This window comes from Protopterus annectens, chromosome 3.part0 (assembly GCF_019279795.1).
Source record: "Protopterus annectens isolate FY-2018-M chromosome 3.part0, PAN1.0, whole genome shotgun sequence".
NCBI classification, from domain to species: Eukaryota; Metazoa; Chordata; order Ceratodontiformes; family Protopteridae; genus Protopterus; species Protopterus annectens.
In genome coordinates, this window is record NC_056731.1 from 1109661760 (window position 1) to 1109686717 (window position 24958).

Below are 24958 nucleotides of genomic sequence, written 5' to 3' on the forward strand. Positions count from 1 at the left end.
TAACTCAAGCAGACTTTGATTTTCCATGTGTAAATACCAAATGCTAGAGGTTTGGGAAAGAAAGGAAATGAGGAGCATGCGGTCTGGGAATGTAAAAAGTTGGCAGGTTTTAAAAAATCCCTGCATAGTGTTTTGTCAGAAATGTTGGGGAGCAAATGGTTGAAACAGAAATGATTATTTTGAGCTGTGATATAGGCTCTAAATTGCCTAGATGTAGCAAGACCTTGCTAAGTTTAATGCTACTGGCTGCTAAAAAAACAAAAAAACAATTTCTAGAAATTCCAAAACGTAAACAAACTGTAATTGAAGTACTGAATACTGTAAAAGAAATAAAAATGGAGGTCCGGTCCTTATAAAAGAAGAGCAAAGTACATAGAAGTAAATGGAATCTGTTGGAACACTACATGAATAATGAGGAGTGAGTATTAGGGGAAGGAAGGAATTGACTAATGTATGTAAAGTTGGAGTGAATGCTAATTGTGAAAAAGAAAATGTGTGTACTGCATGAAAAAATACTGTTATATTTCTTTTATATTAATGTATGTGTAAATATGTCAGTGTTTTAATTGTGATTTTATAAAAATACTTAGATAAAAAAAATTCTTCTTTCAATTTGGAAATTACCATGATTGTGATTTTTTGAGCACATATGCATCAAGTGCAGAACAGTTATGAACATACTATTGTATCAACAACTCAACAGGAAAGGAAAACACTGATCCTTGTCTTTAGATTGAATCCAGCACCCCATCCCTATGCTGTTGTCACCAACACTTGAACAATGAGTCTGTGGACAGTCAGGTGATCTGCTTTTTACCCACAAGCAGTTTCTCTTTTCAACTAGGAAACCACCATGATGTGGATTTTTTTGAACATTCAAATGGTGAACAATAATGGTGAACCTACTATCGTATTAACTCGTTAAGAAAAGAGAAAAAAAAGGTCCCTTTTCTGAGGATCGAACACTTGGCATTCCATGTAGTTGTTGTCAGTGAAGCAGCCGAGTATTTTTCAAGGACACAGGAGTTTTGGAAGCTTCCTGACATGACCGACTTGTGCAAAAAAAAAAAAAAGTAGCCAACCAGGCATTTCACAATATGTAAACATAAAAGCATAAGCAAGCAATAATGCCTGACAGGGTGTGTGTTGATGTGTAATTAACGCCCGCCCAGGGGTGTTATGAGGCCCGACGCACCCTGGAGGGCATTATTGTGCTTAGACAATGGGCTCGCTGTACAATTGTTGTGTTTTACTTGCTTATTTAATTTTTTAAGTTTTATATATATATATATATATATATATATATATATATATATATATATATATGTTTTTTTTTAAATGTAAAATAGTTCCGCCTATTGTTTCAAACTTGCTGTAGTATATGTTAATGGTGTTGCAGGAAGCATTTTACATCAAATATATATAAAAAATAATATAGTGCTTAAAAAAAAATAAGCAAGTGAAACGCAACAGTTTTGCATACTGCCCATTCTCTCTCCCATGCACACGTATACAGTCTCTTCTGCTTTCACACACATTTACTCTCACAAGATCTGTCTCATTCTCTTTCTCAGTTTCTCACTGTCTCCAGCTGCTTTCATACACACATTGCCTCACTCTCGATCTTTCTCACAGGCAGTCTTCTCTGCTTAAATACATGCATTCAGTCACACATCACTCTATCTCTCTCTCTCAGACCCCCCCCCTCCCACACACACACAGTCTCTCTCTCTCTCTCTTACTTAGATACATATACACACACTCACACACACGCTACATTTTCTTTCTTTTTTTCTCTTATTTTACACTCGCTAAACAGCAAAAGTGCTGCTTAGCGAGTGATAAATAATGGCTCGCTCACTCTCACTGACATGCATGCTTGCACTCACACACAGACATAAACACAGACACGCATACCTTTTTGTCATATTTTTTTATTTTACACTTAGCAAGCGTAAAATAATGGCGGCCATTCTGTTTCCTCAGTCTGAGTTCCACGGCGGCTTGATAAGCTGCAGTGAAGCAACGGACTCGTTTTTCACCGGGCATTACTTGTACATTAATACCCTGCTGAAGAACACTCATTCTTCATTCAGGATATTGCTGTACAGTTTGCCCATTGTCTAGGCCGTATTAAACACACCTTTTAAAAATGTAATTCTAGCAAATGTCCTTGCATAATGTAAAAAAATCAATTTTTAAAAAGTGATTCCACAGCATACATTGAGTTAGCCTGGGTGCATCCATGATATCATTATCAATATCTATTTTGAAAAATGTCCCCAGAATCAAGCATAGTGATCTGATATAAGGAGGTGCAGTATGAAACACAGCAAGTGTTGAACTGTTGTTTTATTTCAAGGCTACCAGCTAACTTCTTTGTTATCCTTTCATCTGGTTGCTAGCTGAACAAATTTAGTAATTTGTGCATCTGTAGTTTTGAAATTGTAGCTGAGAAACAGAATGTGTTAAAATCTAGAGTTTTGTCATTAAGAGTAGCAGTGTATTGACATGCACTATGGGCTGGAAGCAAAGCGATGCAGTTTTCTTGAAGCTATATTAAACTGTCTGCTTTTGTAATTTAAAGGCATCGCACTTATTAGCTCTACACTAAATTGCAGGTCAGATTAGATGCTGTGAGGTAACTTTGTTTAAAATTATGCCAAGGCTGTCTTGACTGTATGGAAGTACTTCATAATTTACCGAATGTTGGGAGATGAATGGACCTTTGCTTTTGTCTTGAAAAATGGCAGTACAGAATCTACATTTTTGTAGAATGTTAGTGATACAGTGGTAGAGGACATGAACATAAGCAGTCTCCAGCATGGTAAATGCTGCACATTAACAGTTAGCTAATTGAAGAGCAGAGGCGTAAAACCTCATTTGGTAACTTGTGTTTGCATTTCTTCATGAGGCAAAATATTTCAAAATCTTCCATTCGCATGAAAAGATGTCAGCAGTGAATGTGGATGCATACATGTATATTTCAGTCCATCGTGTACACAGTAACGATTCCAGATAACTCGTCAATACTTTAATTTTGTAACTTTAAATTTTGGGCCGTACAAAGCTTCCAGAGTATTTGTGAGGTGTTTAACTTCATTTTTTTATATATTTCAGAAGACAAAACTGTCATCTCTCCCATATCTAGGTGATTACCTGGATGGCGCAGTGGTGCAGCGTTAGCGTTGTCGCCACACAACAATGGGTTCTCCAGTTCGATTCTCAGCTGGGGTGCCTTCTGTGTGGAGTCTGTAAGTCCTCCATGCGTTCATGTGGGTTTCCTCCGGGTGCTCCAGTTTCCTCCCACGTTACAAAGACATTCATCTGGAGCATTTCTCCCCGGGCCTCCGCTGAAAATTCTTTGTTCCAAGTCGGACTTTCCCAGTTAACAAATGATAAATAAATAAAATTATTTTTATTTATTTATTTTTATTTGCATTTGTTGACCGGGATAGTCCACTGGGCCGAGTTGGCCTGTTTTCAGTGGAGGCCCGTGGAGAAAAGCTCCACAAGAACATACATTACTTTACATTATATTTACATATATGTAAGGTTACATTATATTACATAAATTACTTCCTTAGCAGCCAATACCCAGAAATGTTTACCTTAACACATTGACATAACCATTTCTTTGATGTAATTTTTGGGGTGTCCTTAAATTACTAGAAATTGTTCCTAATGCCTGCAACTTCAGATACCCTTGTAAGAGCTATCATGGACTCTTTCCAGATAAGTCTTCCTACCTCAAGAGATACAGTTAGAAATCCAGAATGTGATGACGTGTTCTTTCCACTAAAGGTCTTGAGATGTATATCTTTTTGCATTCTCCTTGCTTCTTATGCAGACTCTGCATTGAAAAAGCATTAGTACACTGCCGGGAATATTGGGAACCACTCATCAGATTACATAAAAGCGTGATTCTTCTCTGATAAATAAAGATGAAAAATGGTTTTCTGTCTTGAGGAAATTGTCCAGTTCCTTCATGGCCCTTTGCTTACTCAGTAGTGGTAAGATGTTCAACATTTAGATCCCTTTTGCAGTAGCATAAGTTGTATGTGTTGCCTAGGATATGACCACCAGACATCTTTCAAAGCTTTAGGACATCTTCCATACGCCCAAAATGTTATTGGTTATGCAGTGCTGTGTACAAGTTAGATTGCACACCAAAAAACTTCAGAGCTTTCTTGTTGATGAGCTGCTTTGCCTGTGTGGGTTTTGTGGAACTGATGGTTGGCTTGCACTCCTTTTGAGGCTGGGCAGATAAGTCCACTTCTAGGGGAAAATAAAACTTCAGTTACATCATTTTCTATGTAAAAACTGTTTTCTTGAGTGTGCAAATCTGATAATTTTATGCTATAAGAAGTCATTTTTAGTTAAATACTTCTGTGGAAAAAGAAAAGGTTGATTTTTATTGACGTATTGTAGATCTTTGTGTAGAGTAAGTGTATGTGTATGGGGCAGGATTTGGTGCTTTGGGGGAAAGTCATGGGAATTTTTAGATTAGAACCCTCATTTTCCTGTCAGTGGGTTTACCAACTCATTCAGGCTCTGCTTTCCACTTGAGAGGCTTCTTTCCTGGCTTAAACGTAGAGCAGTTATCTGTTTCTGTGGATCGTGCTTCCTCTGTGCATAAGAAGAAGAAAGTTGTTAGGGAGTCTTTAGGTGTCCGACCAAATCCGTCACTGTCTCGGCCACTGGTGGGTGACTGAGGCCAAAACTGGTTTCTTGGATGATCCCATGTTTTTTCCTGGTCCCTCTAGTTTAGCTCCTCAGGAAGTCACAAAGGACTTGGAAATCGGCACATCCTCTGTGGCTGTATGAATCCCATCACCAGGCAAGGGAGAAACTCTGTTGTTGGGCAATGTGGAAGGAGAGGATGAAGGTATACCACTTAGCAGAGGTCATGTGCATGACTTCTAGGCCAGTGCTCCTGTCATGAGTCAGTCCCTTTCCAGGGAATATCCTAGGAAGAAAAAGCAAGAACTGTTCTTCTGTATCTTTAACTTTAAACGGGGAAAAATTCCAGGGATTTGCTAAGGGATTACTCTGTGCTTTTTAATGTGTTAAGACCTTTTTCCTGTAAAGATTCTAATCATATTCTGACAGTGATTTTTGAAAGATGACCAACGAAGGAAAGAGGGAGTATGATTCTTCAGTTATTGCTTCTCAAGCTAAAGATTTGATTTTGAGGAAAGTGTTTCTTAAGATTGCCCAACAGAAGTGTTATCTGTTTCAGATACTGTTAGCAAAATGAAAGATTCATTTTTTGTGGGAGTAAAATAAAATCCTTATATCTTAGTAAGTATTATGATTTCATAGGTGTGTACTAGGCTAATGACCACTAGGACCTTTTTAATCCCAGTCATGCATCCCAAGTCTCTGACAAGTTTTGGTACCCTTGAATAGGTATAAAGAGGGGCTTGGGAGATTAAACATTTGCAAGCAGAGACCTGGGAGATGAACCATTTACATACTGCCTGTGTCCATTAGAGACGTAGGTGCCAAACCAGGTATGAATTTCTTGTTTCCCATCCCAGCTGTTCAAGTTACACTTGAAATGTGTTATGTAGGAACTCTGCTTCACATGGATAGGGAGCCTGTTCCAGAGAAATGGTAGTCTCTGGGAAACATACCGGTCTCTCCAACAGGTCCTTTTTGTATCACAGGCAAGATTCAAGCCTTTAGAATGGGTAATTCTGGTGGTGTTTGTTTTGTGGATATGCAGGAGAGCCATCAAGGTGGGGTCCGACAATGCCTTGTATGCCAGGCACAGATCTCCCTTCAACAGTCTGTACAAGACAGAATGCAGTGATAAGCCTTTGGGGCAAATCTGCATAGGATATGTTACTTGCAGCCTCTATTTTTTTGCATTAGAACAAGAACAGTTGTCCTTCTACTCTACTTACTTAACTGAATAAACTACTGAAAACTTCAACAAGGTGTTTTTATTCCTCCCACAGGTAGGGTATCAGAGAGAGAGTATCGCTTAGATCTGCTAGTTAGCTGTTTTTTCTCACTGCTGTGCTCATTCCAGCAAGTCACTTCCAGGCAGGATTTAGGGCCCATTCTACCACGGCTTTGGCTTCATCTGTGTTCTTCTGGAAAGGGGTGGACGCCAGAAGTATTTTATAGGCAGCGCCTTGGTCCTCTGTGTATACTTTCACAAATCATTACAAACTAGATTCCTTTTAAAGGTCCAGAGCAGACTTTACTAGGACCATTCCTCAGTGCTCCCTTCCCTTGATGCCTGAATTCCTTTTTCCTCCATATATGTGTATAAGCTGTAGTACTCTACCCATATAGCTTGGTCTATTACAATAGTGATTTAAATGATCAACATAGTATAGATGTGTAAGTAAACTTACCATAACGATAGATGTTCTAATAGATCACCATTGCAGTAGCCCCATTACTTTTTATATATCGCAAGGTTATGGATGTACACAGCCTTATGCATGTATATATATATATATATATATATATATATATATGTGTGTGTGTGTGTGTAGTTTTTTTTTTTTTTTTTGTTCCTTTCCTATCATTTTTCGTTTCAGGGCTGTAGCCTCCCTTCTTTTGGCAAGAAAGCGCTGGGTGTCTGAAAGCTTCAGTCTGCCTTTTATATGACTTTGCTCAAGCTGTTTGAAATTTGGGTGGATGTAAGGTATACTAAAGCTTTGAAAGCTGGATGGTGATCTTATCCTAAGCAAGGATGTGTTGAAGTTCACAAATAAATAAGAAAGTTTTACCTTTTAGTCTCTGTCAAGAATAACGCTTCGGGATGTACAAAGTTCTTGTTTATTCCATGAACAACGTTGGGAGACTGCCTGATTACATTTTCAGATCAGTCTCCCAAGAATAAAGGAAACCTTCAGTTTTATACCGTTTCAGTTTCATGCATTCAGAACTCTGATGTTGCATAACTTAAATCATAACATTGTTAAATATTTTATGTCCTCGTGATCCATGCTTAGAACATCACGTGAACACTTCACAAATGTGCCGTTTTAAAACAAAGACCACCTGATTTATTGGCCTTAACTTTGTAACATTCAGTAGCAGTACACATTATCTCACAGACATCTTTGTAAAGACTTATCCCCCAGCTTGAGAAAGCTAGAGCGTGCTGTTGACAAATCTGGTTTCCTCAGATGCCAGACACCTTCTAACATAACATACATGACATAACATAGCACACAATGCATAACACACAACATAACACAATGCATAACACACAACATACATTGCCTAACACACAACATAACACAACACATATAACAAAACATAACACGTATAACACCACACACACCACACATGTAACACAACGTAAAACACACACCATATCAACATCCCTTAACTTCTTCAGCACTTACTTTGCCTTCAACTATGTGTCCATAAAAAGCAGAGAGGATGCAATTGTAAGACAGTTGAACTGTAAAGCTACTGTTGTTGTTGTGTCTTTCGGCTTTTCCCAGTTAGGGGTCGCCAGCTGTAAAACTACTGTATTTTGCATAGTCATGCATTTGTTTTTCCATTTCTCTTTCACATAAACATAAATATTTTATTTGACTTATTTCTGAAGAAACTACAAGTTAATATGCATTTTGTGAAGAATATACATAAGACGTAATAACTTCCATAACAGTCCTCCCTTTGAGACTGTCACCCAGAATTATATTTTGATTTTTCTTAATTAGATAATATATGCTTCAACATCATAATATTCATAATCTTAATTTTTTCATCATTTGCTGTTTTTATAAGTGGCATTGCATTTTGTAATCACAGCCCTTAGAACAGAAAATATTAAAACAACTAAAAGAATAATACCAATTATTGTAAGGATACCTTGTAATATACTAGTTCCCAGCTTACCAGATACACTGCCCAGTCATCCAAAAAATGCCCTGTGTTTAGCTGTACTGTCCAAGGGAGGGGCTGTGGTGTCTCCCGATTTAAAAAGATTTTTCAAGGGTTTAGCAATTTCTGCATAATTAGAAATCTGTCTGCAATATCCTGTCATACCTAAGAAATTTCTAAGCTGATGGTGAGTATTTGAACTTTGGGCTTTAGCTATTGCCGCAGTACAAGATGGTAACATCTGCCTGCTACCCTGAGATAGCAGATGACCAAGATATAATGTACCTGAGATGACCATAGCTGTAATTTGTTCTCTCAGCACCTTGTCTCTTTTTTTGCAAGAATAGTTAAAAGATGTATTGTATCCTTTAAAACACAAATAACTCGTAAAGAATTGACCAGAAAACAACCTATAGTAGGAACATTTAAATTATGAGGATACGTTTAAATTTGGTGCATGTGGTTACTGTAGGTATGTCCTGGAAGAGAGTGACATCTGTGTAGGTGACCCTCTTATGAAGGTCAGATTAGCCACAGGAAACTGTGGGTCAAGGGGTCTGGTATACATTGCAGTATGTACAGGATGTCAACAATTTTACATTGGCAAAACTGAGAGACCCTTTCAAAAATGTATTTACGAGCATCTATATGCAATAAGAACTAAAAATGAAAACAATGGTTTATTTAGGCACTTAGAAAATTCTCCCCTTTGCACTGGATTCCAATTTGGTATTTTACAGATAGTGAAAGAAGACAATGGGGGGGGGGGGGGTCTTTGGCAAAATAAGCTGGAAACAATGGAACTTTTTTGGCAACTGAGGTTAAATGCCAGTACTAGTCCAGGTATTAATGATTGCTGTTCCGTAATGCCTATTTTGAAATACAGATCTACTATTTTAACATGACTGTTTTAGTTCCTGATTTTTAATCGTCCTGGACCTTTAAGTAGTGATGATGTCACTAATTTTAATTGATGGGAGGTGTTTTTTCACTATTTAAACTACTTGTAACTCTGTGTATGTTGCTATGAAGTCCTGAATTTTTATGAACGAAAGCACTTGACTAGAGTTTTTATCTATGAAGTACCATTAAACTGCCCTACTGCAGGTTGTTTTCTGGGCAATTCTTTACGAGGTGTTTGTGTTTTATATGGTCTTAGTTTACCTCGTTGGCACACTGCTTGTTTTTACATGTATTGTATCCTGCTGACACTGCTAAAAAGAATAAGATGCTATTGGTATATCATCTATATATTGCACTAACACAGATCCATCTGGAAATGTCACATCTTCCAAATCTTTTCTTCGAATCTCCATTATTTTCTCAAATTCTGTGCATCTCTGTGGTAACCGTGTCCATGCATGCTGCTGTCTCTTATAAGTAAAGGCAAACAGAAACTGACTTTCAGGGTGGAAAGGTATAGAAAAGAATGCTGAACACAGATCTGTCACCGAAAAATATTTTGCTGTAGTTGATATGCAACTCAGTGTTACTGGATTTGGAAACACAGGAAAAATTGGTAGTAATGCATTGTTTACAGCTCTCAAATCTTGCACAAACCTGTAAGTATCCTTTTCTGGCTTCTTTACATGTAGAATAGGAGTACTACAAGGGCTTTTAGCTAGCAATATCCTTGTTGTATCAAGGACTGAATTACAGGTTTGATTCCCTGCTGTGCTTCTGGTTTCAGTGAATACTGTAGAACTCTAGGGAGCATTTTAGATAGATTCAGTTTTATTTTTACTGCTTCTGCTGATTTTAATGTATCTACTTCATTGGCAGGTTTAGCCCACAAGTTACCAGGCTGTTCCTCAGCTTCTGTTAGAGTGCTAATACTTCCCCCTCTGATTCTGTTGGAACATCCAAATACACCCCTTCTGGTGTACAGTAAGTAATACAACCCAGTTTGCATAACAAGTCTGTCCCTAGCAAACTTACCAGTGCAGTAGTACTGAAAAAGAAAGGCTGCCTTTCTCCAATCAGTCCTAAAAAAATGAGTATGGGATCTGAAACAGGATATGTAACTGCAGCATTTGTTACTCCAGCTGCATTTACAGTAGAGAGTCGATTATCCGAGCCATCAATTATCAGAACCAGCCTTCCAAAGTTTTCGAGTAGGAAAAATCATAAAGTCTGAATATATAAACATTGTACGTATTTGCATGCTTTTTGAGCTTGTAGCCAGCTCTTGTGTGAAAAATATTCTTTATTGTCCATTGGAATCAGTGAATGGTTGAAAAGTGTATTCCTGCTTGAAGAAAAAAACAAGATTTTAGAAGTTTTTTATCCGGTTCAATTGTATGTTTGATTATCCGAACTACCCTAGGTCCCAATTAGTTCGGATAATGGACTTTCTACTGTGCCTGGTATCTGACTATCTGAGGTAACGTAATACAGACCTAGTGGCTCCACTGTCCACCAGAAAAGGAATTTTCTTTGAATTTATTTCTACCTTAACATAGGGTCCCTTTTAATCTTTTGGCAGCAGAAGATTAAGATGTATTTCTATTTTATTATTCTGACATAATATGGTGATTCCTGACTCCTTCCAATTTGAGCAGGTGGTGGAGGAAATGCAGTATTGTTTTAATTTGCCTGCCATTCAGTCTGGGTACCTTGGACTCCCCAGCTCATTGTTGTCAACCAGCTGCACCTTGTTCCCCTCGACCAGCACTTAGTAAATCCTCTAGCAATTCCTTTCCCCCTTCCCCTGCCTCTGCTTTGTCCCCTTGGGGCTTCTAACTTTCTTATTCGCAAAGTTAATAGCTTATCTTCAGTATTCTTTCTTCCTTTTTCCTGATACTCTGTACAGTGATTTGCAGCACTTAGTAAGGACTCCCAAGTCCTTTCCCTGCCAGTCTATAAGCTTTATTTGATTTTGTACAGGGGTTTGCATACCCTGCACAAAAGCAACTGCAATAGATGACTTAGCTTGTTCTTCTGTATCTAATATTCTTAAATGTCTAGCAAACACTGCTTTAAGACGACTCAAATAATCTGCAGGGGCTTTCCCTTTATTTTGCTTATATGCCTGTATCTTAGACTAATCTGTCCTAACTTGACACACTTCTGTAATTTTATTTAATAATGCTGTCCTTTTGTCAGTGCATTCCCTGTGAGAGTAAAATCTGTTATTTCAGCTTTTTCAAGTAACTGTTTTCTTATTTCATCTGAAGAGACTACCTGAAGCAACTGGTTTAAAATCTGTCAAAGTAGGGTTAAAACATTATAGTTTTTAATTCCTCCTTAAACCTTAAAGGATCTTTAATATTCAGAAAACTTTTGTGCATAGTGTGCAGATCAGCAGGGGTCCGAGGGCGATGAACAAAGCTCTCTGTTGTTATCCCCAGGTATTTCTCTAAGAGGTGCCAAAAGATGCTCTCCAGAGGCAACAATCTCTTGTCCTACCCTGTTGTGTGAGAGTTTGTCGTGGGCTGTGGGTGTATCAAATACTACTAGTATTTCTGTTGGAAAGGTAAAGGCTTGTTGGAAATGAGAACTAGAAGAAGAAGAAACCTCCCTGAGTGCATATGCCTTTTCTGAAGATGAGGGTTGAACAAGGGTACTAGGTTGAGATGTAACAGTACCGGACTGACCTGGTGTCCTTTGGACAGATGTCCGAAATGCAGGAGTCTGAGAAACAGCAGAATCTTTTACAGGATCCACCAGTACCAATACATATTGGGGATGTAGTAGTTACTGAAGGATTATCATCCTCATCTGAAGTGTCTGCTTTTTAGCCATCCCCAGTTTCTTCCAAACCTGCCAAGACACAATAAAGGTAACCCTTTATACTGATCTGTACTGCCTTCTTTTACTCTCTTACCTGTTGTAGCAACTTCTTATTAGTGTCATGTAGTCCCCTTAATGCTGATTCCTTTTCCCTTTCAAGAAATTCAGTATACCAGGAATAAAATACTGCTCATTGTTCCCCACTTATTTTGTTTTTCTTTTTTTCCAAAATATCCTTCAAATTCTCTGCAAATTGATTCTCATCATGGGATCCATTAAATGGAAATACTTCATCAGGGCAATTTTTATTAAGCTGAAACCACTCATTCAAATACTTACAACTTTCCTTTACATAATTAAGATATGTAGAATATGCATCTGATGTTCTTCGTGTTTCACTGTTGCATTCATTACATTTGGGTTATCTGCTTGCAGGTAGTCCTCAGTCGGCCTGATTATCAAAGTTTTGGGTTCTGTGTCGGTTGCTATCTCATCTTTCATGACGTCAGGTAGTCGGGGGTATAAAGCATGCAGCCGACGCCATTACATCAGTCTTTTTTGCCATGCAGTGCCCGAAGCAGAAGCAATTTGCAACTGCTGGTCGGCTGACTCCTGAAATTTTCGTTTTCGAGTTTCAGATCCAAAGTCTTCAAAAAAGCTAAGTACCCCGTTGGGGATCCTTTTTCTTGCTCTAAATCGATGTCAGTAAAAGTTAACAATTGTATTTCGTGCGGAAAGCAAATACCTCATAAATATTTTCATTCGTACTGACCACGACATCCCTCGCTATCGGTTTTATGCCTTATTCAATCCTCGAACTATTCATCGCCGGGTTCATTTTTGCATCTAACTATTTTGGTACTTGGTTCAATTATCCAGAAATCGCTTCGGTAGGCCATCCGACTACCGACATTCCGAAAAAACATAAAGAAAAAGAGACCGCATAGGTTCAAAGCTGCCAATGATGCTTAGGTTAAGCTAGTCGCCAGTTCGCCGGTACTCAGTGAGGCGCTTTCGCAGCCCCTTATACCTGCTACTTCAGATTCGCAGGCCTTTACTGAGCCTCATTCGGTGTCCGGTATGCTGCGAGATGCTTCTTCGACTATGGAACCTGTGGATGTCTCTACCTTGAATGGGTCCGGAGCCGCTGTGCAGGCACCAACTTCTGAGGGTGTATTCAGGCCTACTGACTTGCATATCAAACAGACGCCATCTTTTTCTTCAATGCCTAAAACTCGATCCAGACCTAGGAAACAGACGCCCAGACTGCATGGGCCGGCCCTTATGCCTAAAAAACAAATGATAGGAATGGCTGAAGACCTTATTACTCTAATCAGGGTAAGCCACCCTTCTCCCTCTGAGACCTAGAACTAATTTTCTTCTGATTCTTCAGATCAGGATTCTGATATTTCTGTTTCTTCTGAGGATGACCAGGATTTGCCCTTATCACCTATGAGGGTTCTGATACAGAGGGCTCCATTCCCTCTGCTTCCCTCCAGAAGATTTCTCTTTTGGTGAAACTTTGCATACTCTTAGGGAGCATTTCAGCTGGGTGGGATAGCCAGGATTACTCTGACTCTAAAAAGAGGCTTAGGGAATTCTTACTCCTACCTCAAACAGGCCTTTAGCTGTCCCTCCTGCACTGGACATTGTAGATGATGCCTTCATGGAATCTGTCCTGGCCCCAGGCACTTTACCTCCAGCTCCCAGGAAACCTGACTGGTATTACAGAGTGCCTGACTCTCACAAGTTCCTCTTTAAGAATCCTACTGCGGATCCAGAGACCATTTCACAGGGACCCAAAGGCATTAAGGCTACTACTGCCAAAAACCCTACCCCCTCTGATAGAGATTCCAGGGCCCTGGATAGATGGGGTAAGAAGGTATACACTTCTGCTACTTTGGCCATTAGGGCCTTGAACTGCCAGTTTTATATGTTAAAGTATCAGTAGCATTTTATTGGATTACTTAAACAGAAAATTATGTTGATTCCTGACTGTGCTGAAAATAAAGAATTACAGGACTTAATACATTCTGCTGAACAAGTTGGCAAACATACTTTGCAATGTGGTTTTGATTCCTTAGAGGCATCTTGCAGGGCTGCTATCACTGGGTCTGTACTTAGAAGGCATGTTTGGCTTAAGGAGCAAACTTTACCAGATCATGTTAAAGCTAAATTACTGGATGACCCCTTAAACCAAGACTGCCTGTTTGGTAACAAAGCAGAAGCAGTACTTAAAAAGATGGAAGAAAAAGCTAAATCTATGCAAACTGTTAAAGATTTCCTGCAAGTACAGCCTCCCAGATTTAGTAGGCACTGGCCTTTAAAGAATTTGTGCCAAAAACAAAAAAAATGTAGCAAACTGGTGAAAAATAGAAAACTAAAACCAACAAAATTCACCAGCAGGACTTGTAGACACAAAATTTATTTACAGGTTAAGCACTTTCATCAAAATAAAATTGACTTCATCAGAACAATGTAAAAACAGTCATAGTGATTTAAATATATTGCAGTTACATAGGTTAGGTTGAATTCCCACCAATCAGCAAAAATGCCTTGAATAAATGAATACCATAAAGGCATTATACCATGAGGACTAAATAATCCAGTAAAAAACATTTTTTTTAAAAACATTTAAAAATCAAACCCTTTCTGCTCTTTCTTTTAAAGCAGGTAAGATGGATGTAAAATCATTCAATCCTGAACACAGGTTGGCTGCTAAACGAAAGTCACCACATCAATTCCCTTTTATTTAAAGTGTTTTTCCAATTGCCCCCCATGGGGTTTACTTCTATTATATCCAATATACCAAACTTAAATCCAGAAAAATTGGCACATAATTTATCATGCCTGAATAGAGCATTAGTTTCTTTTAAATTCTTAATATATAAATGCTCGTATATCCTGGACCTGAGAGCCCTCTCAGTTTTCCCAACATAAAACCCCGGGCAGGAATTGCACTTAGCCAAATATACTATTTTACTAGTATGACAATTGCCTTTTTTTTAAAAAAAAACTGTGTCCTGGTTAATATTGTCAAGTTTTAAACTAACAGCTGACAATATAAATCTACACTGTGCACAACAACCACAGGCTTTTGTGAATTCATTTGATTTTGCACTACTGTTATTCATGTTACCCTCTAAAGTAGGTTTCAAGTTACGACCCACTTTAGTACAAAAAATAGGTTTTTCACCCACTGCATGTAAAATATTACAGTCACCCCTAAAAAGATTCAATTTCTTATAAAGGATATTCCTTATATCATTGTAGTGGACTGTATTGTACCACACATGCCTGCGTAAAATTATAGTTAGAACTCTCTACTTTAACGTTATTTTTTGTTTCAGAGAAACCTCTACCTAACAAAGGTTAGTATTTCAAACCCCACTCACTCAGAATCTCCTGTAAAATACTCTCAACAAGTTCCAATGGATGCCCTCTCTCCAGAAACATATTCTTAAGGTCACTGAATTCCTGAATGACATCCTCAAAATGAGAAGTCATTCTGGAAATTCTAATGGCCTGCCCCTTGATAATACTTTTTTCTGGTATAGTGGGTAATAACTTTGAAAATGAAGATAAGAATTACAAAAAGTTTTCTTTCTATACACTTTAGATCTAAAGCAACCTATGTCCTTAATGATAGTAGTATCCAAATAATGGATCTCTTTCTCATTAAATTCATAAGTGAATTTCAAGTAGTGAGTGGTGCTGTTAAGATATTCAATTAAACCAGCAATGTTTTCTTTGGTACCCTTCCATAAAATAAAAATATCATCCAGGTACCGGCTGTAAAATACAATATCCGAATAGAACATACTTTCAAAAACAAACTCCTTCTCCCACCCTAATAAGGCAATGTTTGCATATACGGGGGCACAAGCTGCCCCCATGGCAACTCCCTTTATTTGTTGAAAGTATTGCCCTTCAAAAAAATATATAATTATTGTCTAGTATCAAAGCCATAATTTCACAAACAAGCTGTACATGCCCTGGTGATAATATGGAATGATCAAACAACAGTTTTACAAAATAATCTAAACCTTCTTCCCTAGGAATACAGGAGAATAAATTTTGTACATCTATTGTTAAAAAACCAAATCAGGGTTCCATAAGTCCGGCTTAATCTGTCCCAAAACATCCCAAGAATCTTTAACAAGATGTGGCATACCCTCAATTACATGTTTAACCATCTGGTCCACAAAAACTGCCAAATTATGCGTCGTAGACCCCCCCCTCCCTGCTGCCACAATAGGCCTAAATGGGGGTGACAAAACATCTTTGTATATCTTGGGGATGCCAAACATACTAGGTACCTTGGGAAAATTGTTTTGTAAAAATGAATAAGCTTCCTGACTAATCCTTTGTTCTAATAAGTATTCTTCCAAAAAAACATCATTTCGCTGGTAAGAAATGTTAATCTGGTTTTTGGATACCTGCAAATAACTTTCTTCCTGAAACAGAATAGCTTGGATAAGGTTTTTATAATCTTCACGTTCAAAATCACAACCCCTCCTCCCTTATCTGGGGTCATTATACAAATGCTTCTATCATGTTTTAAAGAAATAAGTTCTTTCTCTTTGGAACTCAAGTTAAAAAATAACCTCTTGTTGTTAGCCCAAAGTTGATACAGATCTTGTTTAACAACATTGTCAAAACTAGCTACCAAAGGATGTAATGGAGGATTAAATACACTATTTTTTCTTAAGGCCATAGTTCTCTGCCCAACTCTATCAGTATTGTTACCAGGAAACAATCGAAAATTTATTTTCCTAGTAAACGTGAATATCAAGCAAAACTTCTGCTATAAAACAAAGGTGCAGGTACTCCACAGCTATGGAAGACCAACAGTCTAAAAGAAAGTGAAAAATCACAATTTGTAGAATAGTAAATCCTTTATTAGGAATAAAGGATTTACTATTCTACAAATTGTGATTTTTCACTTTCTTTTAGACTGGTGGTCTTCCATAGCTGTGGAGTACCTGCACCTTTGTTTTATAGTTGTTTTTTGTTGGCATAGCAGATACTTTACCCTTGGAGAATTCTGTGATTTTTCTAAAACTTCTGCTATGTCTGGTGTTCTAGCAGGAACGAACTTAAACCCTTTAGAAAAAAGTGAGAAATATTCTTCAGAAATAACTCTGTCCGTGTAATTGTAAATATTAAATCCTTTAGAGCTGCAAATAATATTAGAATGGAAAGAATTTCCATCTAATACCTGCCCCTGCCTCTCCCCTTGTGATACTGTGACCCCCTGCGAGCGGAGTTATCGGAGTTGTAATAATAATGGACTCCTTGTTGTCTGTTCGCTATTCTTTCTGAGCGTCTTAGGGTGGGAAAATCCTCTTCTACATGGAATTCATCATTGAATGGTTGCTCAAAAGGGGTCCTATTACCAGTGATTTCTGAATAACCTGCACCTCCTTGATAATTATAACTCTCTGGCACAATTTCCTGACTATATCTATCAAAAAAGAGCCTATCTGTGGGGTATACTGTTTTGGATTTATACTGTTGAACATTCCTGTTGAGCTTCCTTTTCTTTTTCTGAAACTGTGTTACACTTTTTTTCAACCCTATCGAGGACCTTAGAATAAAATTCCTCATATTGAGGAAATAATAAATCTTCCAAAATATCCTTGTTAAGTGTCTCCACTTCTTTGAGTAATTTAACCTTCATTTGTTCTTGAAAAACCAACACCTTATTAAGCAGTTCAATACCCCATTTATCAAACAGGTTAATAAAATCTTAAACCATATCCATATCATAGTACAATCCAAAAGGAAATTTGAAAACACGTAGTCCCTGAGGAACCACCTTCAATTTAACACATTCATTAAAATAAAACAATTCCACCTGCAAAGTCTTGTTTGTATAATTTTTTGTATAATTTTTTCTCAAACCCAAAAATCATGTCTCTTATAATTTTGTAATTCTTATCTTGTTTCCTTTTAAACTCGCTTGTTTTTTTTTTCCATAAACAGCGCTGGGAGAGTGCCTACTTAAATTTTCAGATCAGTCTCTCCAAGAGTAAAGGAAACCTTCAGTTTTATACCTCATCAATTTGTTGCATGCAGAACTCTGATATTACATAGCTTTTAACAAATCATAACATTTTGAAGTGTTTTATGTCTTCATGATCCTCACTTAGAGCTCCACGTGAACACTTCACCAATATGCCTTTTTAAAACAGACCACCTGTGCTTAATATTTACTGGTCTTCAGCTTTGTAACATTTAGTACCAGTGCACACTGTCTCACAGACATCCTTGTAAAGACTCGTCCCCATACCTCTCAACCATATCGAATTGCTAGGAATTTACCGGTTTTGAGGACAATGGCTGACGTCATCACATCATCGCCAGCGTATCCCGCAGCCTCTTCAGTGAGCAGGGGCGAGCGTGATTGTCAGTCATACTATAAAAGTGTAGGACTCTCAGAGGCTGGGTAGGAAATTTCAAAAATTAAAACATATCCGAGTCCCTAGAAGACTACTGTAGTTGTATTAGTTATGCCTAATCTGCATCCGATTTTTCAGAGTTTCTTGTGCGGTAAGTCAATTTGGTTGACAGTGTTTGGACTGCAGATGGTAAATTGTTTGTGCTTATATTCTTCTGGGTGGTCCTCGTTTTTCATGTGTTTAAACGTTGGGGTTATTTTGTACTGAGTTGCAAGTCTGCGACCAGTTGGCCTTCATGGATTTGTCCTTGTGCATTGTTGTTTTAGTAGTATTTCTGGCTCTTGTTGACAGTCTACTATTTGCTGTTGTACGTAACTTTTTTTTAGCACGATCGTGTTTTTCCAGAAGGTAGTTGTGGGCTTGCAGGTGGCTCGGCATCAGTGACATTACTGGCTGGGGTAGCTGTGTGAATGTAACTCATTCTATGGGGAAGGCTGCTGTAGAGGATTGGGCTGGCAAGTGGGTTCCTGGTGCTGTACAGCTGGGCAGGTAGCACTACCGTAGTGCCACCAGCAACTGGTCAGTGTACCATGCAAGAAGGTAGTAACTGAGGAAGCACTGTCTCAAAATCACCGCTGCAGTCACATTTTTACCAGTGATGTACAAAGTATATTTTGCTTGCATGCCACTGTCTATTTCTAAGTAATGGAATTCATAAACTGTTAAAAGAAGACAAGGCATTGTGTTTGCTTTAGCTTATTTTTTTTACTGAAATTACCACAACTTTTGCATGTTCTAATCTAATATTATCCTTATTTCTGTCTTGCAATTCTCATAATTAACTGCACTCCTGCAAAGGAATGCTGTAGAACACTGTAAGTTTGGTGTTCATTAATATTTATAGGTCATTTAAAGAAACAGATGTTTAGAATCTCATTGGTACAGAATAAACACATAAGCACTGACTTTAAACCTCAGTGTAGCTCTCATAAAACCTGAAGGAAGAGTTGAAAAAAGTTTTATTACAGCCGACTGAGCAGAAAACATTTAAACTTAGTGTAGTGTGCCCTTTTATTGGGGAGCTGCTGGCTCTCCAGTTAATGGGAACTCTTGGCATTGGCATCAGACATCACAGCATATGTCTAAATTGTCCAGATTGTTACAGAATGTCCAGATTTTTTCCTTATATTTTTGGTCTGTTCCATATAGAAATTTTGGTTTTATGACAAATAATTGATAATGCGAGTCATTAAATAATGACAGATATTTGAGTTTCAGGCTTCATATCCTTCAGAAAATTCATGTGTAAGACTTGTTATTGTAGCAACTTGGTGATGTTGAATGTCTGAGCTGGGTACAGCAAAGGTAATGGACTAGATGATTATCAAATACATTTGTCTGTATCAGGTTAGGCTTATGTGGTTATACGCTAAATATTTTGCTTTATACGTACCTAGTGCTCTGCTGTGACCTTACAGGAAATGGGTAGGTCTTTCTTCGAAATTTCAGTGGTATTGTGAGAGGAAGAGACAAACGAGTGTGTCAGATGCATATTGATCAATCTGTTCTGCTAAGCCTGTATTTTCTTTTAAGAACTTTTTTAATAAAGAAGTAAAGTCAGGAGCTCTGATTAGTGAAGTAAATCTCAGAGAAGATAGGAGTTGTGATGTTATGACATTTATACACTTTTTTTATATCTTAAACATGAGGCGAATGGTGTATATATTTGTATTTTTGTAGTACTCAAATTTGAAAGAGCTCAAGTAAAACACTTGTTCTGGTTATATTTTGTGTTTGTTTCATCTGTTCTTCAAATTGCGTTTGAATGCTGGCATCCCACAATTCCATGGAGGTGGTGGAGTTATTTTATTATATATGCAAATTTTATGTTAATCAGCTTCCCGGTTTTCATCCAGTTGTACCAACTTTTAATGGGCCTTTGTCCAGATTTTTTATGTTTCCAGGTTGAGAAGTATGCTCATAACCCAGCCTGAGAAGGTCAGAGCATACTGTTTATTAATCTGGTTTCCACCGATGCCACGCATACCTCTCAAGTGTACAGATTTTTGGCTCATATGTTTGGCCAGTTTCTCATAAAATTCCTGTTTTCTGACAAAACACTGGCAAATAATTAGGGATTGACATCAGAAAATAATAGCAAACATTTGAAATTTAGACTTCATAACCTTCAAAAAAATTATGCTAATTCAAAACCTGTTATTTTATCAACTTTCTAAGTTTGTAAGAGTAATATTTAAAAAGTGTCCCTATTTTTGGGCCATTGTCCCTCTATTATTTACAGCTTTGTCCATATTTCTTGCTCTAAGAGGTTGAGAGGTATGTACCAGACAGAGACTTTCTAACATAGCACAACATAATATAACTTAACATCCTTTAACTCCTTCAGCACTTTGCCTTCAGCTGTCCGTCAGTAAAAAGCAGAGAGAATTCAATTATAAGACACTTGAAATATAAAGCTGCTGTATCTTGCATAGTCATGCATCTGTTTTTTCTTTTCATTTCCCTTTGACATAAACATATTATAAACATTTTATTGGTCTCATTTGTGAAGGAAACTATGAGTTCGTATGCATTTTGTGAAGAATAAACACGAGACATGATAAAGCTTCCATAACATATGTAATCTATATAGCTTGGGCTACTGCAAGAGTGATCTATTAAAATATTTACTGTTATGGTAAGTGTACTTGCACAACTGTGTTTACTCGTCTCGCGCCTTCATAGTTTGGGGTTTAATCCTGACTGCCACTCGCTGTCTGTGTGGAGTTTTCATCTTCTGCATGTGGCGGTATGCATTTTCTTTGGGTACTCTGCTTTCCTCTCACTATCCAAAAACTTGCTGGCTAATTGTCTGCACTAATTGTACATATGTGTTGTATTTAGCCTTGTCTTTGTGGCACAAGTCATGGTAGGCCCAGCCACTTTAAGTAAGTAACTTGTCAGAAAATAAATAAGTAGGACAGAGTAGTGTATCCCAGTTTCAGAACACCAGATCTCTCAGCTTGAAGGACAGAATTGTAATTCCTGACAGTGCTTTTCCCTTTCAAGCAAAGTCTTAAACACCTTAAAGAAAGATCTCATACAGCGACACTGTACATAGAAAAATGGAAAATATTTGTCTCTTAAACCTTTAGAAAGAGATTGGAGTCTTTGGATTGTCCAGTTACAAGGATCTCAGATTACTTCAGCCATGTCTTTGAAACATATCTAGTATATTCAAGAGGGAGAAGTGGCCAAGCTCATGCAGGATGTCCGCTTAACTTCAGAACCCAAAATGAACCTGCAGATAAGAAACACAAAAATTCACCCTAGATTTATGGCTCCACTCGAGGACAGAGAAAATCCAGGTTAACTGTGAACTGATAGAGGGCAGCACTGACAAAGGATAATAAAAATATTTGCCATAGTCTTCCTATGCTGGTGGCATAGAGTGTGGAAGCCATGACTACAGCCTGCAATCCACATTTAATTAGCAGCTTGGGTGATTTATGGCATATATGGGGGATACTGGGGCAGAGCAGAGCAATGCAGGCCACATCCCTTGAAGGAGAGATGGATGATGAGATTTGATGAATGTCATGGGGTAAAACTTTAGCTTACCAAGACACCGCTTTGTTGTAGCCTTCATTCATGCACAGAATAAGGCATATTAAGTGCCTGTGATAAAGTGAGTAGCTCCTCTCTCTACCCTGAGGTGGGCTAAGGGCATATAAAATGCTTTCAGATTCTAGGATGCATGCAAGGACAGAAGCATCCTTTATGGCTGCCTATATAACTGCTTCTCTGGGTTGCTGTTGTCAAAGTGCCATACTGGGTACGTTTTGTATATTGGAGGGGGGTGAATGGAAATAACCTGATGGGAGAGGCTTGATGGTTGGAAAGCATAGAGGCAAAAAGATAAAGAAAAAATGCTTGCTGAAGTGGAAGAAGGCATATTGGTTACTGGGCCTTTCAAGAATAGACAGCAAGCCACTCTGGACAAACTGCTGATGGAAACCCATAAGTACAAATAAAAATAAAATAAAAAAACAAATAAAATAAAATGCTAGATATAGAGAACGCATTTTATATTGGAAAGAGAAAGCAGCAGGCTTAAAACAGCGGATGAACAGAATACCATGCATATTTGAATACAGATGAGGGACAAGTTTAAACCAAAAATCCATTACAATTCAGTGATCTATGTACAAGTCCTAGTGGGTAAAGCTGTTGAGAGGTTGAAAGGCATAATAGTCATTAAAGCATAAAATATTAAGGAAAAACAGTACTTTATTCTTAATGACTGACATGCTCCAAAAGTACTGATGAAGATGAATACTGTATCGGTAGCAATCCCTGACCCCATTTGGTTAAACTGCATACTGTTAGGTGAATTGTTAGTAAGGCATTACACTGTAACTGCCACATCTTAATGATGGTTTCACTTAACTCTGTACAATTTAAAAGATGAGGGCTAGGATTGCTTTATGTGCAGAATTGCATTAAAATGCTATTGTTTCATGCAACTTTTTGAAATACTGTATATTGAAATAGTTTTGCAACATTACGGTCATTAAAATATTAAGTAAGAAGTGAAAAGCCTTCATACATAATTAATATTGCATGACAACCATTAAACAATTTACTTAGTTATTGGAGTAAAAGATGTCCTAATAGAGATTGCCACCCTGTCTTTTAAAGTGCTTTACAGTTAAGTAAGGAGTCAGTAAGTCATTAAAACAAAACGGGTGGTATTCAAAGTCATTAAACACAAGAGCAGCGTGTATGAGCACAGGATGCAAGCAAGCACAATTTAGGCATGATTCGTAGATGATAGCTGCGCCTAAGCAAAGCTGCTAGAACATGTTTGAGAAAAATTTATGCAAATGAGGGCATAATAACATGTAAATGAGGAATGTGTGAAAATCTGCCACTGTGTTATGCAAATAAGGTGCCCTTCTGGCCTTTTTTGTAGATCATAGTCACTTTTTAATGCACAAATGACTTATAAAAAGTGAATCCACTTGTTTTCTATCCACTTTGCAACTTGTGAAGATGCTTGCTCTAGCTGCCAGTCTAGCTGTATCCCACTGCAAGTTGCTCTTTTTGGTTATGCTATAATTTCATACACAGTACAGCACTATCCAGCCTAGGAGAAGAAAATACAGACAAAGGATTATTCACTGCGACATTGGTGAGCAGGAATTATTGCATAAGTTTAGACTGGACAGGAATGTAATACTGACTTTGAGTTACTACAACCCACACACTGGAAATGTAGATAACAGGTATATGTAGCCCTTATTGTAGTTGCCATGGGGACCTATCGGAGGCAAACTGGAGACACTTTTGGTGTCACAGTCTGACAGCCTGCCTCGGGGATACTGTCTGCAGTTCCTCTTCATACGTTTGGCACATGTGGATCAGCGTATTTATTTCCCAGTAACATCACAGGACCAAACCACTACTATGCATGCCATCCGTAGAATGGTATACTTTCTTGAGGTGCTTGGTGCTGTAGGTTTTGCCCATGTTGCCCTAAGGGCTCCATATTGACCACAGGAGGAGCAGTACCACAATAGGAAGGGCTACCATTCTGTCATTGACCAGATAGTGTGTGATGCATAGGGATGCACCAACAACATTTTTGCCCAGCATCCTGAAAGTGCCCATAATTCTCATATTTGGCATCCAAGCTTGCTGTACTGCCTTCTACTGTATTGTAGCATTCTTCATAGTCACCCTTTTGGTAAGTACAAATTCTTCTGATGTTGTTAAACATGTATATTTCTGTATCAGCAGAGTGACATAGGTTGTATTCAGTAATCATCCTCTCCAGGTGACACAGGCTACCCACTGTAACCTTGGCTAATGAAACCAGTCCATAACCCTGAAGAAGCTGCTGAGGAGTGGTTTAACACTGCCCTGTTCCAGACTAGTATAGTCACTGAGTGTTTAGCTTGCTGAAAACCCATTTCCATTGCCTGGACAAGTTTTGTGTGTGTGTGTCTGTGTGTCTGTGTGGGCTTCAGTATGAGCCTGTTACTGCGTGCAGGATGTTAATCACCCACTGCATTCTGCTCAACTACCACAGCTAGTAACTGACAGTGTAAGTGCTGCTCCCTCTACCATTTATCCCAACAGAGAAGATAATAATGGTGGCCAGCCAATAGCAGTGGCATGAGAATCACTGTGGCACAATGGGTGACTGTACAGGTGAAGAGGAAATATCTAGTCCACAATTATTACCATGAAATTTATTACACAATAGTGAGATGTTACAAAGATAATACTTGAAGCATTTAGTGTTAACTGTGGGCTATACTGAGTGGAGCATGGTCAACCTACACTGTACACCAGATATTTCTCATATCATGCACAAGACTTGTTTTCAGAAGGTATTGACCATCATCATTTGTGCCGTATTCAGTGCCCAAAATACTAGTTATACTGACATGTAGAAAAGGCGTTATGAAAGATGTTCAGGGCAGTACTTAAATAGTGTTTCACTGCAGTGTTATTTACTGAAATTGTATTTAACTGCTGAAGGAAAGATGTTGGTTTTCAGTAATGAAATATGACATTGCTGTTGCTTTTATTGCCTGCTGTTGTCTGTTTCCTTTCTTTCAGGTACAAGGAGTAACTTCACATTTTGTACTGTGTACAAAGTGACTTCTTGGTGAGTAAGTTCTGTGTTACTGATAATCAAAATTTTAAATTTGGAAGGTGCCATATATAGCGTCCCTTAAAGATAGTTTGTGTGAGGATTCCAGAGATGACGAGCAAGTGCTGGCATGTGATCTTGTCACTAAGCTGATCTGATGACAAGATCTACTGGATGCAGGGGATCTTCCTGATATTGACCTAGTTGTGCTGCAGGATCTAAACCTTCAGTGAGAGATTCTACCGTGTGTTGCAGAAGTCTAATGAGGCTTGACTGCTGCCTTCTTAGAATCTAC

General features: G+C 38.1%; 1 protein-coding gene across 2 annotated transcripts in view; it reads left to right on the forward strand.

Annotated features, from left to right (window-relative positions):
* LOC122796674 (tRNA selenocysteine 1-associated protein 1-like) overlaps nucleotides 1-24958 on the forward strand; it is a 710917-nt gene that overhangs the window by 455261 nt on the left and 230698 nt on the right. The window contains exon 6 of one of the 2 annotated variants that reach the window (XM_044065349.1): nucleotides 24630-24678. The exons of the other annotated variant lie outside the window; for it this stretch is intronic. Within the exon in view, the coding sequence (XP_043921284.1) occupies nucleotides 24630-24671 (42 nt within the window). The 3' untranslated portion in view covers nucleotides 24672-24678. The remainder of the gene's footprint in view (nucleotides 1-24629; nucleotides 24679-24958) is intronic. 2 annotated transcript variants of the gene reach the window in all.